The sequence below is a fragment of the Cariama cristata genome, unplaced genomic scaffold (assembly GCF_000690535.1).
Source record: "Cariama cristata isolate BGI_N322 unplaced genomic scaffold, ASM69053v1 scaffold14953, whole genome shotgun sequence".
In the NCBI taxonomy this organism is placed as follows: Eukaryota; Metazoa; Chordata; class Aves; order Cariamiformes; family Cariamidae; genus Cariama; species Cariama cristata.
The window spans coordinates 53810-68048 of NW_009607945.1; the positions used below are offsets into that span (position 1 = coordinate 53810).

General features: G+C 41.3%; 1 protein-coding gene across 1 annotated transcript in view; it reads right to left on the reverse strand.

Moving 5' to 3' along the window:
- DOCK7 (dedicator of cytokinesis 7) overlaps nucleotides 1–14239 on the reverse strand; it is a 106763-nt gene that overhangs the window by 37559 nt on the left and 54965 nt on the right. Inside the window, 9 exon segments of the mRNA XM_009696952.1 lie at nucleotides 3157–3214; nucleotides 3216–3312; nucleotides 4246–4410; nucleotides 5688–5919; nucleotides 6667–6753; nucleotides 7035–7136; nucleotides 7330–7468; nucleotides 8290–8360; nucleotides 8952–9069. Of these exon segments, the coding sequence (XP_009695254.1) occupies nucleotides 3157–3214; nucleotides 3216–3312; nucleotides 4246–4410; nucleotides 5688–5919; nucleotides 6667–6753; nucleotides 7035–7136; nucleotides 7330–7468; nucleotides 8290–8360; nucleotides 8952–9069 (1069 nt within the window).

The following is a 14239-nucleotide window of genomic DNA, read 5'->3' on the forward strand; positions in this document are numbered from 1 at the left end:
CTCCTCTCTCTCCGTTCCCTTCTCTCAAGACACTCAGAAAGAAGAAAAGGAAAAATTTAAACTTGTGTTGTCACCCAGGCTGCTCCCAAGTCAGGAACATTCAGTGGGACACAGTGGACTTTCCTGGGTCCCAGGAACCAGCTCTAATGGACACAGTTGTGCAATGCCACAACCGAATAGCCCTTCCTTATAAATTCCACACATCGGTTTCAACCCTCACCTGAGCAAGTGCTTTCATCCAAGTTTCTGTGCCAACTTAGGGCTTTTTCCCAACACATGAAGAAAAGGTGCAGGCCATTTCATCACAGCGATTATCATCAGCTGCAAAGTCCACCAAGCCTAACAATCTATTTCTCTCAGCAAAGAAAAATCCACCTCAAGGTTGAACCCAGGATGAGAGCTGTAACCTGGGATTCGAACCATTAATCCACTGAGCTATCCTCTATGCAGAGTACAGCAATGCTGTAATTTTGCTTAAGATGTCCAATAAAAAAAACCACTGAACACACATAAGGAGAGAGTTTTAATCTCAATTACTTTTTGGAAGAAATAAATCAAAGCTCTCTGCCCTGCTCAGACCATAAACATGCTTTATTTTGCTCACAGTGAATTAAAGTCGAAAGGACTCTGCAGAATGCTGAACTAAGCTCATGTTTTGTAAAATCAGGTCTAATTTTGAAAATGCCTTTATCACACTCACATTTCTGCTCACAGGCTTTCTAATAGTGTCACTCTAGTTCTGAGGATAAACATATACTATGTTTGCAGAAGCAAAACTCATTTTGTAAAAATCTGAAAAGGGGAAGATTCTTCTCTCTTTGGAGAATAAAAGACTACAAGAGCTTCTTATTGCTTGGCAGAGTCACTCAAAAGTTCACAAAATTACTATTAAATTCTGTTCTATCTCTGGGATTCAATCTGCAGCTGGATCTGTGCAGGAATGTAACACACATTTGTAAAAATCCACTGTCGGAGCAATGAAACTCCACAATCTTTTCTGTTTTTCCCAGCACATCTCCAACACTTCAGGAACACTTAAAGCGTAAAATCTTGCCACAGGTCTTTTTAGACACTTAATAAATTTGCTTTAGTAGGGAATAAAATTTACATGGCCTCAATTCACAAATGAAGGCAAAATAAGTGGCAGACCTAAAACCTCCTCTGTTATGAAAATAAACAGAAGTCCTCCAAATCCTGTAAAGGAGATGACTATGCAAATTTTCAAAATTAAGTAAGAAGCTGATAAAGAGGAGACTTAAAGCATATTTACCAAACCTGTAAATATCTTACGTTACAATGAAAAACAATGCAGGACTGGACTCCAAAGACTTCAATCAAACAACAAAACACTGTTTGAGTTTTTTTAAAGCAGAAAGCCTCCCAGGATAGATTAGAATTTGAAGTGCAGGTTCCCTATTTGGGTATATGTGCTTAAACCATTACTTGGAGAAACAGAATAGCAATTTTTGCACCCTTTTACTCATTTCAACACCTCAAGAAATGTCTTATTTTTGTCTTTTAATATTAACAAGCAGAAATAATCATATTCAACCACAAGTCTGTATAGTCAGACTGAGCTTAACTTCTGATGCTCAGGCTACCCTAAAGGAAACTTCTTCCTCAACAATTATTCACAGAATAGGTTTTTCTTTAAAGCCTGGAGAACGTCTCTAGAAGAAAACCTCTCTTCATTTTGTATTGTGACATTATTCACTAAGCCAGCATGTGTTAAAACTTCTGATAGCCTGTGTAAATTCCATATGCACATTAGTGCCTATGGCATTTCACAAAAGGTCAGAGTTGTTTAATTAGCAAGATACTGAAGTGGTCTTCAAAATATTTTAAGACTGCTAAGTCCAATCTTTGATGTAGGAAATAATGATTTGCCTACGCACACTTCTTCAGCCTCTTATTTGGTTAGCAAATTATGTTGTTATTCATTTAAAATTAGTAACCTCTTTCTGAAACAATGCTTTTCTTGCTCTTAGAAAACCCAGGGCCAACCAGAGTCAAGCCTGCCTGGTCAGGCTGATGGCTTTATTAACAAACTTGCTCACTGATCTTCCAAAGGATCAAATGTAACAGCCCTCTGAAAGGGCTCAGGAATTCATCTGTGCTGGAAGAGGGAAGGGTCACAGGTGGGAAAGCATCTTGTCTTAGTGTAAATTATCACAGTTTGAAGATTTAAAAAACAGAACCCCACACAAGCTAAGGCACCCCTCTCAGGAAAGGGAATTACCAACACAGCAGATTTGCCCTGGATAATCCCACCTATTTTAGGCACAAAACTGAAGTGCTCAAAGTGGGACTGTAGCAGTCCTATGTACTTGGACGTCACCAGAGAGGGACATGCCCTTCTGCAGAAGATGCATATACTGAGCCCTTATGAGCCAAAGTAAGGCCACGTCAGATGCTCTGCACCAGTGTGCCCACACTGGAAAGTAGAGCCAAAGTAAGGCCACGTCAGACACTCTGCACCAGTGTGCCCACACTGGAAAGTCACTTTTAGGTGTGGGGAGTCAGTGTGGGTGCAGAGTTAGCACACCATAAATTCACACTGCAGCTCAGCTGGCTGGACTACGGCTCACTCACTAACCATCTGAAATCGTCTCTGCCCCATGCAGGGACTAGGAATACTCCTGCTGTGTGCAAGATACCTGCTCTGGACATAAGTAGTAGAGAAAACATCTGAGCAGCCGTTAATGCTGAATGCAGAGGAGAAGAGAGAGATTTGGTTTGGGAGGTAAGAGTGGGATCACAGGGTGGTAAGGTAGGGGATGCAAGGTTTGGGGAGACATAACAGAGCTGGTCAGAGGATACGGCTGCTGGCCATGTGAAAAGTGAAGTAGTAAAACCATTCTCGTCCTACTCGTCCTGGGGAGACAAGTCCAGAAGGACTCTTGCCCCTAGCCACCACACTTGTGGAAGTAACACTGCCAGGATGGTCTCCAACAAGTCAGAGAGATCAGCAACTATCTTCAAGGAGTGGAGTTTCAGTAGTGTTATCAGCAACTGCCAGAAAAAGTCTGAGAAGGGGCCATTAGTAAGGATACCTTTCATAGGAAAAAAAAATCACAAAAACTTCCCTATTATTTCTTCAAAGATTAAATAAAAGATGCTGATGTTCCTGTAAGACCCTCAGCAGTGCATGCATACCTTACTGCCAATGATTGAGCGAACTTCATCATCTGGTGAGGTGGGGGTCCCAGAAATAGCTGAGGCTCTGTGAGCGTTTCAAGTTAAGGCTTGCCGGTCGGACAGCAGATCGAGCCATGGTGGCATAGTGCACTGATCCCCCCAAGCCACCGGGACCTATGGTGGTGTACAAAAGAACATCCTGTTAGACCATCAATCAGAGCCTTGATCCCACGCCGCTTTACACCAGCCTCATGCAGCAAACTCTGGATAACCAGTAGGTCTGGCCTGTAAGGAAATACTCCCTGTGCCTTTCCCTGTCTGGTTCTCCAAGGCAAGCAGCAGGGAGAAAGGGATGGGATTAAAAAGCTATTTTATCCACTGATCTGTGGGAAGCAGGAAGATCCGTGTGGATTTCGCCGGCCAGTGTGAGGTAGGTCTTTAGCTAAAGGGATGTCTTCTAGATCTGACTTGAAAACCACCAAAGGACTAGGCACAGTTTTAAGTAGAAAACCTTCCCAACACCTCTCAGAGGTTTTCCACTCCATGCAAGAAGCAAGCACTGTGCACAGGAGTCCTTCCAAAGCCTAGTTTTCTGTGGCTGTCATTCACACCACCTCCTCCCCCATGCAGATATATCCCTTGTTCTCAGCAGGGGTGGAATTAGCTTGTCTCCCTCCTGTTTCTAGACATGTGTTTTCAAGTATTTCACATTTCTTTGCCAGTGTTTCAACTTTTGCTGGAACTGGATAAAAGTACAAAAGTGCTAGTGAAGGAGACTGGGAAACATGACGGAACGAGAGTGTACCACATCTGTCTAATTTGCTACAGAAAGCAAAACTAAAAAACCAATATTTTGCCATAATTTAGCCTCGTGGTCTTTCAGTGGTGACGCTGTTATTTAAGATCATCAAATAGTTAAATCTCAGACACAGCTAACTGTAATTAAACTCATCTTGTAAATGGCTACACTGGATCATAGAGAAAGTTAATAGCAGGGCTTGGCAGGGAACCAGCCATGCAGTTGGAACTCAAAAGCACCTGCCAGCAAGTAATTTCTGCTTGCTTTTAACAAACTGCAACTTGAAATAAAATGAAAAAAAGAGCTACCTGGTGATGGCGAGTTGGGATAGGTATTTGGTAGGCGAAAAACATAATAAATATAGGAAGCAAGAAGGCTGTTTCTGCCATGCTGGTCCTGGTTTCCATCCAAGTTCTTGTGAAGTCTATTTATGATTGATGCCATCGCTTCAAAAGATGCTTGGCCCAGGTTAACTGAAAGTAATAAGTGAGGAGTTTGTTTCAGACTGCAGCAGTACCATGAGCAAATCCTAAATGTGCATTTCGTCCACCTTCTAAAGGATAAATGGTGAAGCTTGTTAGAGTATGGCAAGCATTTCTCATGAAACACTGAACCTGGTATTTGAACTAGGTCTCATAAACAGCTTGACAGGAAGACAGGTGTTGCACTGATAAGCTTCCACTTTTACTAATAACAGATTTAATGAATTTAGGCCTGATTTCTGGAATCAGCCCAACTTTGGTCATCAACTGCAATGGTAACAAGATCAAGTCCTTGTTTACCTGATGGATAAGATCCTTTGGATATTTATCATACTTTTCTCAGTTAATTATTTCCCCCATTTAAGCCTTAGCCAAAACATAAAATGTACCCAAAAGACAATTCCATTCTGTTTTGGAAAAAGAAATCTACACAGGGACTGAGGCAGATATTCTGAACAAATTAGGGATGAAGCAGACAGCAGCTGGAGACTGGAAATCTTAGGTTTTTAAAAACTAGACACTAACGTCCTCAATGCTCCATACAGACAAATTAAACCAATACAGAACACTTAAAGAGTGAAAGAGCTTTAAAATATAAAATAAAAATTCAAGCAAAATTCTTCCCCAGAAAGATAACCTTTCTAGAATAAATGATTGCTATTTTTAAAGTAGCCTTAGATACTATATTGCATCATGTCCAAACTCAAGTTTCCTACAAAAAATCCCAACTGCCATTTTCAATACTAAGGATCTAACCCTGACTTCCACTTGAGAGTTTTTGTACTGCCAGAGCACAGCCCATCACAGGAAGCAAAAGGAGGGATTATTCATGCTGACAGTATCAGATCCCCAATAGCTACAGGAACATACAGCGTCTATATCTTCTTATCTTACCTACTTCATTTTTCCCAGGTGATTAGTAAGGTTGAAATTCTTAGTATCTGAATGTCAGTATGGAGACACCTTAACAGGCTCCAGTGCTAAGAAAATGCTGAGCGTCCAACTCATGAAAGTCAGGTCCTTTTCTGGTGTCTCAACTTGGACACCAAGTTACTAGTCATTCCTGGAAAACCTTGTATTAAATATTGCTCCTGTGTATATCACTACTGATCTGGATGCCAGCAAGTTTTATTTGGAAGATACATGGTATATTAGTGGCACTAAAATAAAGCATAAAAACGGACTTTTTTATTTCTACATAAATATGATAAAATTGGAAGTGTCAAACTTTCAGCTATGCAATTCTCTATAAAACTTAAATAAAATACCTATTTGGCCTGCAATGACAGGAGGTCTTACTACCAGAAGAATCAGTTTGTCAAGCAGGAGATGAAGAAATCGCACTACCGGCTCCAGTTGAGAGGAATTTAAAGCTGAAATGCTGCTCTTCAGTTCATTTTCCAAGTTGTTTTCCATAATTCTCATGTCTCCTATTCGCACAGGGAACATGTGCTCATCCAGAGCATGGACAAGCGCAAAGAACTTGTCAAGATAGGGGTCCTACAGACAAGCAAAAAAACCAATAATCAGGAAGAAGCTCCAAAAGTAACTTCACTTTCTATGGATTTGTACCTCATGGATGGATTCTCTCCTTCATTCTTCTATCTGACCATTTAATCTCACAAAATTGGCAGAAATTCAACATCTTGTGAGAGCTCTGCCCATATGTCTAATTCAACTGAAATCAGTTCAGAAGTTGTCAGGGCAAAACTAGAGGACCCACAGACTGTGTATTCTTAGAAACACAGACAAAAATGCACTTTATTCACAGCACAAATAAAATACACAAAAACCATCAAAATTACATACTAGGAATTAATAAAACAGAAGTTGAAATGATTAGTCAAAATGATTGTCATCTTTCTTTTCAGATCAAAGAAAGACAGATGAAAAATACATGGAGAAACAAAAGAGGGAGAGACGAAAAGGAAAAACAAGAAAACATCATATGCTTGGATTTATGTTAGAGCTGTTGTATTAAACACAACAGTCTGAGGTCTGAAAACACTGTTGGCCATTCATCCCCTGTGAATAAAGGCCAAACTGCTCACATTTTGAAGCAGAATTTCTCAAATATACTCACAGCAGAATGTGGAATAACAGGTCTGCTGGCTCACAACTGAAAATGAGATCGTAATTTCACAACAAGTAATTATTATACTCTTCACAGTATCAACTTTGACAGTGTTTCAACTGTCAAAAGGCTATCAAGCTCTTTTTATTACAATGACTGCTCTTAACATTTACCTGAGTGTGGAGGGACGATACAGCAACAACTTCTACATTGAAAACCCCTTTGTGGTTATCCACCCACTTCATCCCAGGGAGTGGTACCTACAGGTTAGCAGAAAGATGAGCGGGGATGTGACAGAAAGCAGAGCTAAGGCACTTTCCAATTACAATTGCCATTTCTTTTAATTTTATCGTCAGATCACACATACGTGCCCACACACGAACACACACATCTGTCTAAACTTAACAGTATTTAAGAAATAAATAACCTACGAGTTACAAATACACATGCGCGCGTAAACACACATATATGTACACATACATTCTCTCACTTTTTAACAGAAGTATTCTCGTGCTGATTTTCAGAACGAAGAACAACTCACCTCTGGAGAAAGCACTGAATAAGCCTGTGGTGGTTTTTCCAATGAAACAGGTAAGCAGAACTGACCAGTCTTTAACCGTCCATTTTGAAGCATTGGTATCCACTTTAAGAAGGAATTAACAAAAGAAAAAACAAAAAAACACTTCTTATGGCTTTCTTGAACTTTGCAGGCTTGACTGTCAAATTCTCAAATTCTACAATGGTGTATGAGTTGACAGTGATGCTAAACAAATTGCAAACAAATGCATTATGAATATATCCTGTGCTGAAAAACACGAAGACTGAAAGACACTCACCGTGTATCCGACTGGAGTCTCCAGGGGAGTGTTTTGTTTTTGTTGGCAACTGACATGGTAGAAAGTAAAAAGCAGGTGGTGGTGGTCGGTTAGAGTGGCTGGAAGCTTAATCTTGATTTCCTCATGAAAATCAGGCGATCTGCACAGAGACCAGACCCTCAACTGAGTCATCAATACAAACACTGTGGTTTACTATCTTATGTTCAAGACCAAATCGTTTGAGTTAAAGCATCTGGATGGAAGGAAGTATGTGGACTATCCCAAGGGTTTAAAGCTTCACTTTCTCATCACCAAGGGCTGCAAAAATATCACATGCAGTTACAGTCCATAAAAAAATGAAAATGGCAGCCTCCTTCTCACACAGGCACTCTGAACTGCACTGCTCCCCACGAGCAATAAACTCTTGTTTCAAGGTGGAGACTGCCACAACCCCCAACCTGCAGGACAGGATTCTCTCCCCAGTACATCTCTCCCTGGTACAGCTACAAAGACTATCAGCATGTTAAGGCCAGATTCAGCACTTCTTACCCCAGCTGCAATGAAATTATTTTCAAGACGAAGTATTTCCAATTTGGAACTAAAGTCTAAAAGGCTTCACCAAAATAACGAAGCACATGCTAACATGAGTTTACAACGTAAATCTTCATGACTCCTAACCTAAAGCTTGTACCGACCACATCCGCTGAGCTGGACTACGTGCTCAGGGTCACAGCCCCTGACACAATGCTGGTTTGTACCAGAGCAAACAAAGACTCTGGCTCTTAGTCATCACGAAACTTAACGACGGTATCAACTGACACTGCAGTTGTTCTGAGTGCTAAGCAGATAGTCATTGTTAAATAATTAACACTGAGCCAGAGTCACTGGTGAGTTACTCCACTTTCACACTGGTAAAACTTTGGGTGGAATCATACTATCCATCTGGGGCCACGTCCTTTCACAAGCTGTCATGTGTTTTACCTGTTGTGATACACTACAGCTGTGTATGCTTCTTTGGAAAATTCAGGACAGCTAGATTTGCCAAAGATGACCTGCAAAAAAAGAAAAAAACACAGAAATCCCCCTATAAAACTGCGCCAAGAATTTGTTCCATTATCCCACAGAGACATTTACAGCTCCATTCACGAGTCTGTGCAGCTGTGTACAGTTACATCTGCTTGTTAGGTGCCCCTTCACTTATATGCAACGTTTTACTTTGTCACTGAAGAGTTCACAGTTTTAACAATCCCAGTTACACATGCGCACAGATATGGCTGAAGAACTGATCAATGCAACCACCCCTGTGCAGATCTTCCCCGAGTGCTGATCACTTCTGGCCCTGAACACAAGTATAACTATCACCTTTCATTTTTTTGGCATGGAAGCAAAGATGTTATTCCAAACACAAGGGTGTCCATTGCAAACATCTCAGGTTAAAATACTAGCTACTAATTGTTATTTTGCAAACTCCATACAAATGTATTCTTTGTTCTGAAATACTGTAATTTTTTATTTCTCTGAACTTGTTATTCTGAAATGTATTTCAGCGAGGTCTTCTTTAACACAGGGATTTTACGACTGCAACGTGTACTCTGCCGTATTGGCATGCAGCATTCACACGGAGTACAAAGTACTTCCCTCACCGGCATAGCATTGCTTGGGTCCTCTCCGTACATGAACTGCACTTTTACAGTGATATTCCTGGCAGATCCTTGGCGGTTGGCAAAGTTAAGGCTCTGAGGATAGACATAAAGAAGATTCCTGCAAGACACAAAGGCATCAAGTGAGCATCTCTGTGTGAGAATGAGAAGGTTCACACCTTTATTAATGCTATTATTTAAACCTCTATGGAAACATTCAGAGAGTCAAAGTGAAAGGTTTGATGTTTTCCATTAGCCAGATGGTCTTCTCTTCAACATAAGTGCACATCATATAAGAAATTTGATAATGATCCCTTATTTTAGACATCAAAAGTCATAGTTTTTTTAACTGCCATCATATTTTGAAATAGTTCCTGTTTATAAGGGTTCTTGAAAAATACATCTAAAAATTCACCAGTGATTCTACAGTCTAAAAATTTCAAATGGAAAGAAAACATGAATAGAAAAGCACTGAGAAGTGTTTATTTGTTCAACACCAAGTGTCTGGTTCCTGTTTCTTGTTGTGACCTGTCCTTTTTTTTCTTCTTCCTTTTTTTTTTAATCTCCTTACATCATGATGAGTTTTTTTGATCATTTACATCATTTATGGTTGGACTCGACGATCTTAAAGGTCCTTTCCAACCTACATGATTCCATGACTCTATGATGACTCCAGGTTACACATCTCCTCTGAAAACGGATTAAACTAAATGGGTATCTGTAGCTTCAGCAGATACGCAATCCTCACAATGATTCAGATGGAATGGTGTCTCCGATTCCATGCCTGAATACTACACTTTGGGAAGGGTGGGGATGAACTAAAACTCACGTCTGAGAAGCAAGAAAAGTCAGGAGCTCTGAAAAATGGCGGGGATGGTTAGAGTGAACCAGGAGTGTTTAGTTTTGAGGGAATGTCTGGGGGCACAGGTTAACGACAGCACTGCCAGGTATCTAAAGAACTGCTGCAAAGACCGAAGTAATAAAGTGATCATCCCATCCACAGGGAATACAACAGCACCTAATGGGCTGAAACTGCAGCACAGGAGATTTAGGTTAGATACAAGGGAAAGTGTTCTGGCTGTAAGGCTAGTTAATCAGTAGAATAAATTGCCTGAGGAGGGTGTGAAATCTCCATTTTCTGGTAGCTTTTGAGGACAAGCGAGGCAGACACCTATCCAGATCAGTTTATAGACAACCTCAACCTTCACTGGAGGAGGGCACATTCTGGAGGCCACTTCCAGCTCCATTTCTCCAAGTCTATGATTACTTTAAACACAACAGCGTGTTCCATCCTCTTAGCCCTGCGGAGTCCCTGCCAACAAAGTGCAAGTGGGATTCACACATTGCTAGCAAAACTGTCCACTACAAGCCCCCACCTGCCTTAGGAGCAAGTAATTTATACCTGCAGAAAGTCCCTTGCATGTTCTTTTAAAGACAAAAAAGACAACAGCCCTTGAACCATTCCACTCAATAGACTCAATTATTCAAAGGAAATACACCTTCTTTTGCCCCCAAACAAGTAAACGTTTATGAATTATTATATATCTTTTAAAAATCAGCCTGGAAATCCCCTATCTATCTCCCACACAGCCCTGCCCACCAGATCGGCATCATTCCCTCTCAGGATTCCCGGTCTCCTATGGCTCCAACAAGAGGAACCGAGTGATGCTCACCACAGGCTACTCGGCAGCCCGATGGTTAGGGGAGAGGTTCACGTTGCTGCCTTGTATCTGCAGGCGATATAAGACTGGCACATTGCATTTTGCCCAAACACTGAAGCAACCAATTCTGTAACACACCCTGGCTTGTACAGCAAGAGGAAAAAGAGGTTCCTTTCCCCTCTGTGTGTCCCCCTGGGAACTATTGAGTGAATCTCAACACAATTTATAAGTAGTTTCCAACTGTTCCTTGTCCCAGAGAGAAAACAGTCAACAGATGGGCACAGAAATCTGAAGTGAGGAGCACAGCAGGACAACATTTTAAGCATAATAAAGCAGCCACTACAGAGTGCTGGCAACAGCAGACCGAAAACAAAAAGACTCTTTTTTTGATTGTCAGGAGGGCAGTAACTTGGTTGCTCAGTGAAGGCACCTGGTGCCTTTTCAGATGCCATGGGTATCCAAAACACCTGCACTGGGCTAGCAGTGGGTCACTCTCCCGAAGGAGGGCTGGAAAGGGGGGCTGCCCTAGGCTGTCTGAAATCGCACTTAGATGTCAACACTTTGGCAAATTGATCCCACTCAAGGACTTGGTTCTGATGGCAGCTCCATTTGCTCCCTGACACCCATGGGTACTCCCATCTATACAGACATGGGCTAATGCTGGTCCTAAGCAATTCTCTAAGAGTCTCTGAAGAAAAAGGTACCTCCTCCAGGTCAGCACCTATAGAGAGCTGTTCAGTCATATAGCTCCAGAAGGCTACACAGGGCAGCACTATGAAGCCAGGCTCTTTTTCACCCCTCCAGGCAGAGGAATATGCTTAGCTGGCATGTGGGAATTTCTTCCCTTTCAAGTCCTTCATGGTGAATTAAGTTTTTGAATCCCATCCCCATTGGTTGCTTTTCCTAATCAATGCTCTCTTACTATTTCAGAGGTGGCTTGTGCCGTTTTTGTGACTCTACTAAATTACTTTGTTCTGGCATGAATATATTTGCTCCTTGATGTTCTTTTTAAAATGAAAATGGATATGAAAATTTAGTCTAAAATGTACATTGCTCATAAAACTTTTATTAAGTATTATTAGTGCTTAAGAGAAGGATTTAATGTATTTGTGAAGCCAGGCTACAGGATCCCTATATTAAAGGCAGTCTTATGCTTAGGACTGATTTATGCTGAATAGCAGAGATGAGCCTAAACCAAGCTTGCAGTTCTCCTACCACCTCCTCTGCTAGGGCTTGGCCTGCTGGGACCAAAGGAGATATTTCACCAACTGGGTGCCACTCTAGAAAGAAGATGCTAGAGACCTACAAGCAGACATTACAGCTGACGTTACACGTCAGGCAGGGCTTTAGCTGCATTCATAACAAGCAGCACTGGAGGAAATGTACAGGTTGTTCCCCCATCTGCTGCCTTTCATGTGAAAGGCTCAGAGGACATTTATCCTGCATTTCATCAGGAAGAAGCTCACGTTGCTCGTGGGAAGTTCAGATACACAGATCCCAGCATAAGACAGAGGAGAGTTGGATGCTTGCTCCTGTTCAGGCAGCTTGTCTCCTATTAATTCCTACTACAGGCATCTTCCTTTTGTGGAAAATTTACATAGAGAGGGGAAAAAATCCCCAGCTTGCAAATCAGAATGAGACCCCAAATGAAAAATTCTATTTTACCTTACCCTATATAGGTAAAAGCAGTAGATCTTCCTGACTACCGTAAGCACAGTTACAGGAGCCACAGAAAGAGACTGATGGCTGAAAAACTGACAGGAACATTATAAATCTCTTGAAGAAACCAATGCCCCTGTCTAATGGTCACCCTGGGAGGCCAGCTTCTCAGTTTCTCCTCTGTTACCCTCTTTCCTTCGATTCATTATATCTCAAGCTCTCATCTTATTATCTGTGTGCACAAATACCAGGACTCGGAGGACATCGTAGGACACCAGAGGTGTAACCACATCCTCTGAAAAAAAGTGAAACAAGACTTCTGTGCAAAATGATGGTAGAAGCTGCCTCACTGCATCGATGAGATGACAGGCATCAAAGTTGTTGGGCTTTCAGAGGCAAAGTAAGTGGCATGGCACTGAATGTCGTCTTTGGAAATGAAGAGAGGACAGCCCCAGCCCTGTATTACACAAAAGCAGTGGGAAGCAAGAGGGGAGAGCAACTTTCTGGTGGGCCAGGCATCGTGGGGAGGTCTCATATCACAGTGTTCAGTTCTCTATAGAAAGGATAAAGGGAGGAGAAGGGCTTGACCATGAAAATAACACTGTGATGCCAACAATCATGCTAGGCATGCACCGATTAAACAAAAGGACTGCTAGTCCTTACGCTTTCAGGTAACAGCTACTTCTTGATGATATTATTCACAGATTTCTGTCAATAAAAGTTTCAGCCACAAGCTTTAAACCCAAGGACTTGTGTCTGAACCTTTTACTAAAATGCTATGTAAAATGTATGCAAAGCCTATACTACTCTCTCAAACAGATCTCAAAAGTACTTTTACTTCCATAAAATGAATGGCTGAAGTGCAAAGGCTTTCCAAGCCATGGAAATAATGGCACCAGGCACTCCTCTAAATATTTATATAATGTGATTGCAGCCATTTTGCAAAATCCTTCATAAAAGTATTAAAACATTAAGAGCTTATCCTAACTCTTAGAGGGAATGTCTAACTATTATGAAAATTTCCCTTTTCAGTAAAACCCAGAGACCTTTTTCTTTGCTTTATTCCTACTATAAAAGTCATTTAAAGCCCACTTAATCAGGGTCACCCAGGTGCACAAAAGATCTCCAGGATCATGTTTGTTATATACATCTTTTCTTGACTGGGCTAACAGCTCTTGGAGGCAGGATTCCTTCTTAGGGTTTCTACAGCCCCTGAATCTTATAGTTTAATCATACCACAAGGTTTTCTCCCCTCTGCTGTCCTGTGTCCTGCTTTGCTTATGGACTCTGTGACTGTTGTGACATCCAAGGGTGGCATTTTGCAGTGACCTTATCACTGCCTGACTTTATTGGCACTGGCGTTAATATGGAAATGTGCCTGGTGGCTATTTGTGCTTTTTTAATATTTGACATCACAGCATTTTTACTGCTTTTCTCCTTTGGAAACCAAATCTTTCTGAAGGGTAGTGTCATGTGTGAGCAGTACCTTGGCACAAGCAAGCTCCCACAGTTTGCTGAGTTACCATGTGTCGGCTGAACCAGGACAAGTGTGGCACAGGAACGGGCTGTGCACGATGACACGCAGGAGCTTCTCGAGCTGTAGAAACCTGGTAAAATGTCTGACCTCCAGTTGCTTGGTCATTGCTATTTCTTGAGTAACTTCCTACACTTTTCTGAAGACTAAGCCAAGAATAAAGATTTTTGGGGGTGATGGGGTTAGGAAGAATTCAAAACTATTTAAAACAAAACAGAACAACTTCTTGTAAGAAACAGTTAAAACAACAGAAAATTATTAATTTGAAACCCTGTAAAATCAAAGCTGCTTAAGTATTTTGAAGTGGATTGCAGAAAGTCTATACTTTTTTTTTTTTTTCATTTTGCAACCAGTTCTTCAAGTTTTGCAGCCCAAAATCCCTGTGTCAGATGCCAGAGGCTGGATTTTGTTCCCTATTACAAAGCTGTGTCAGGGTC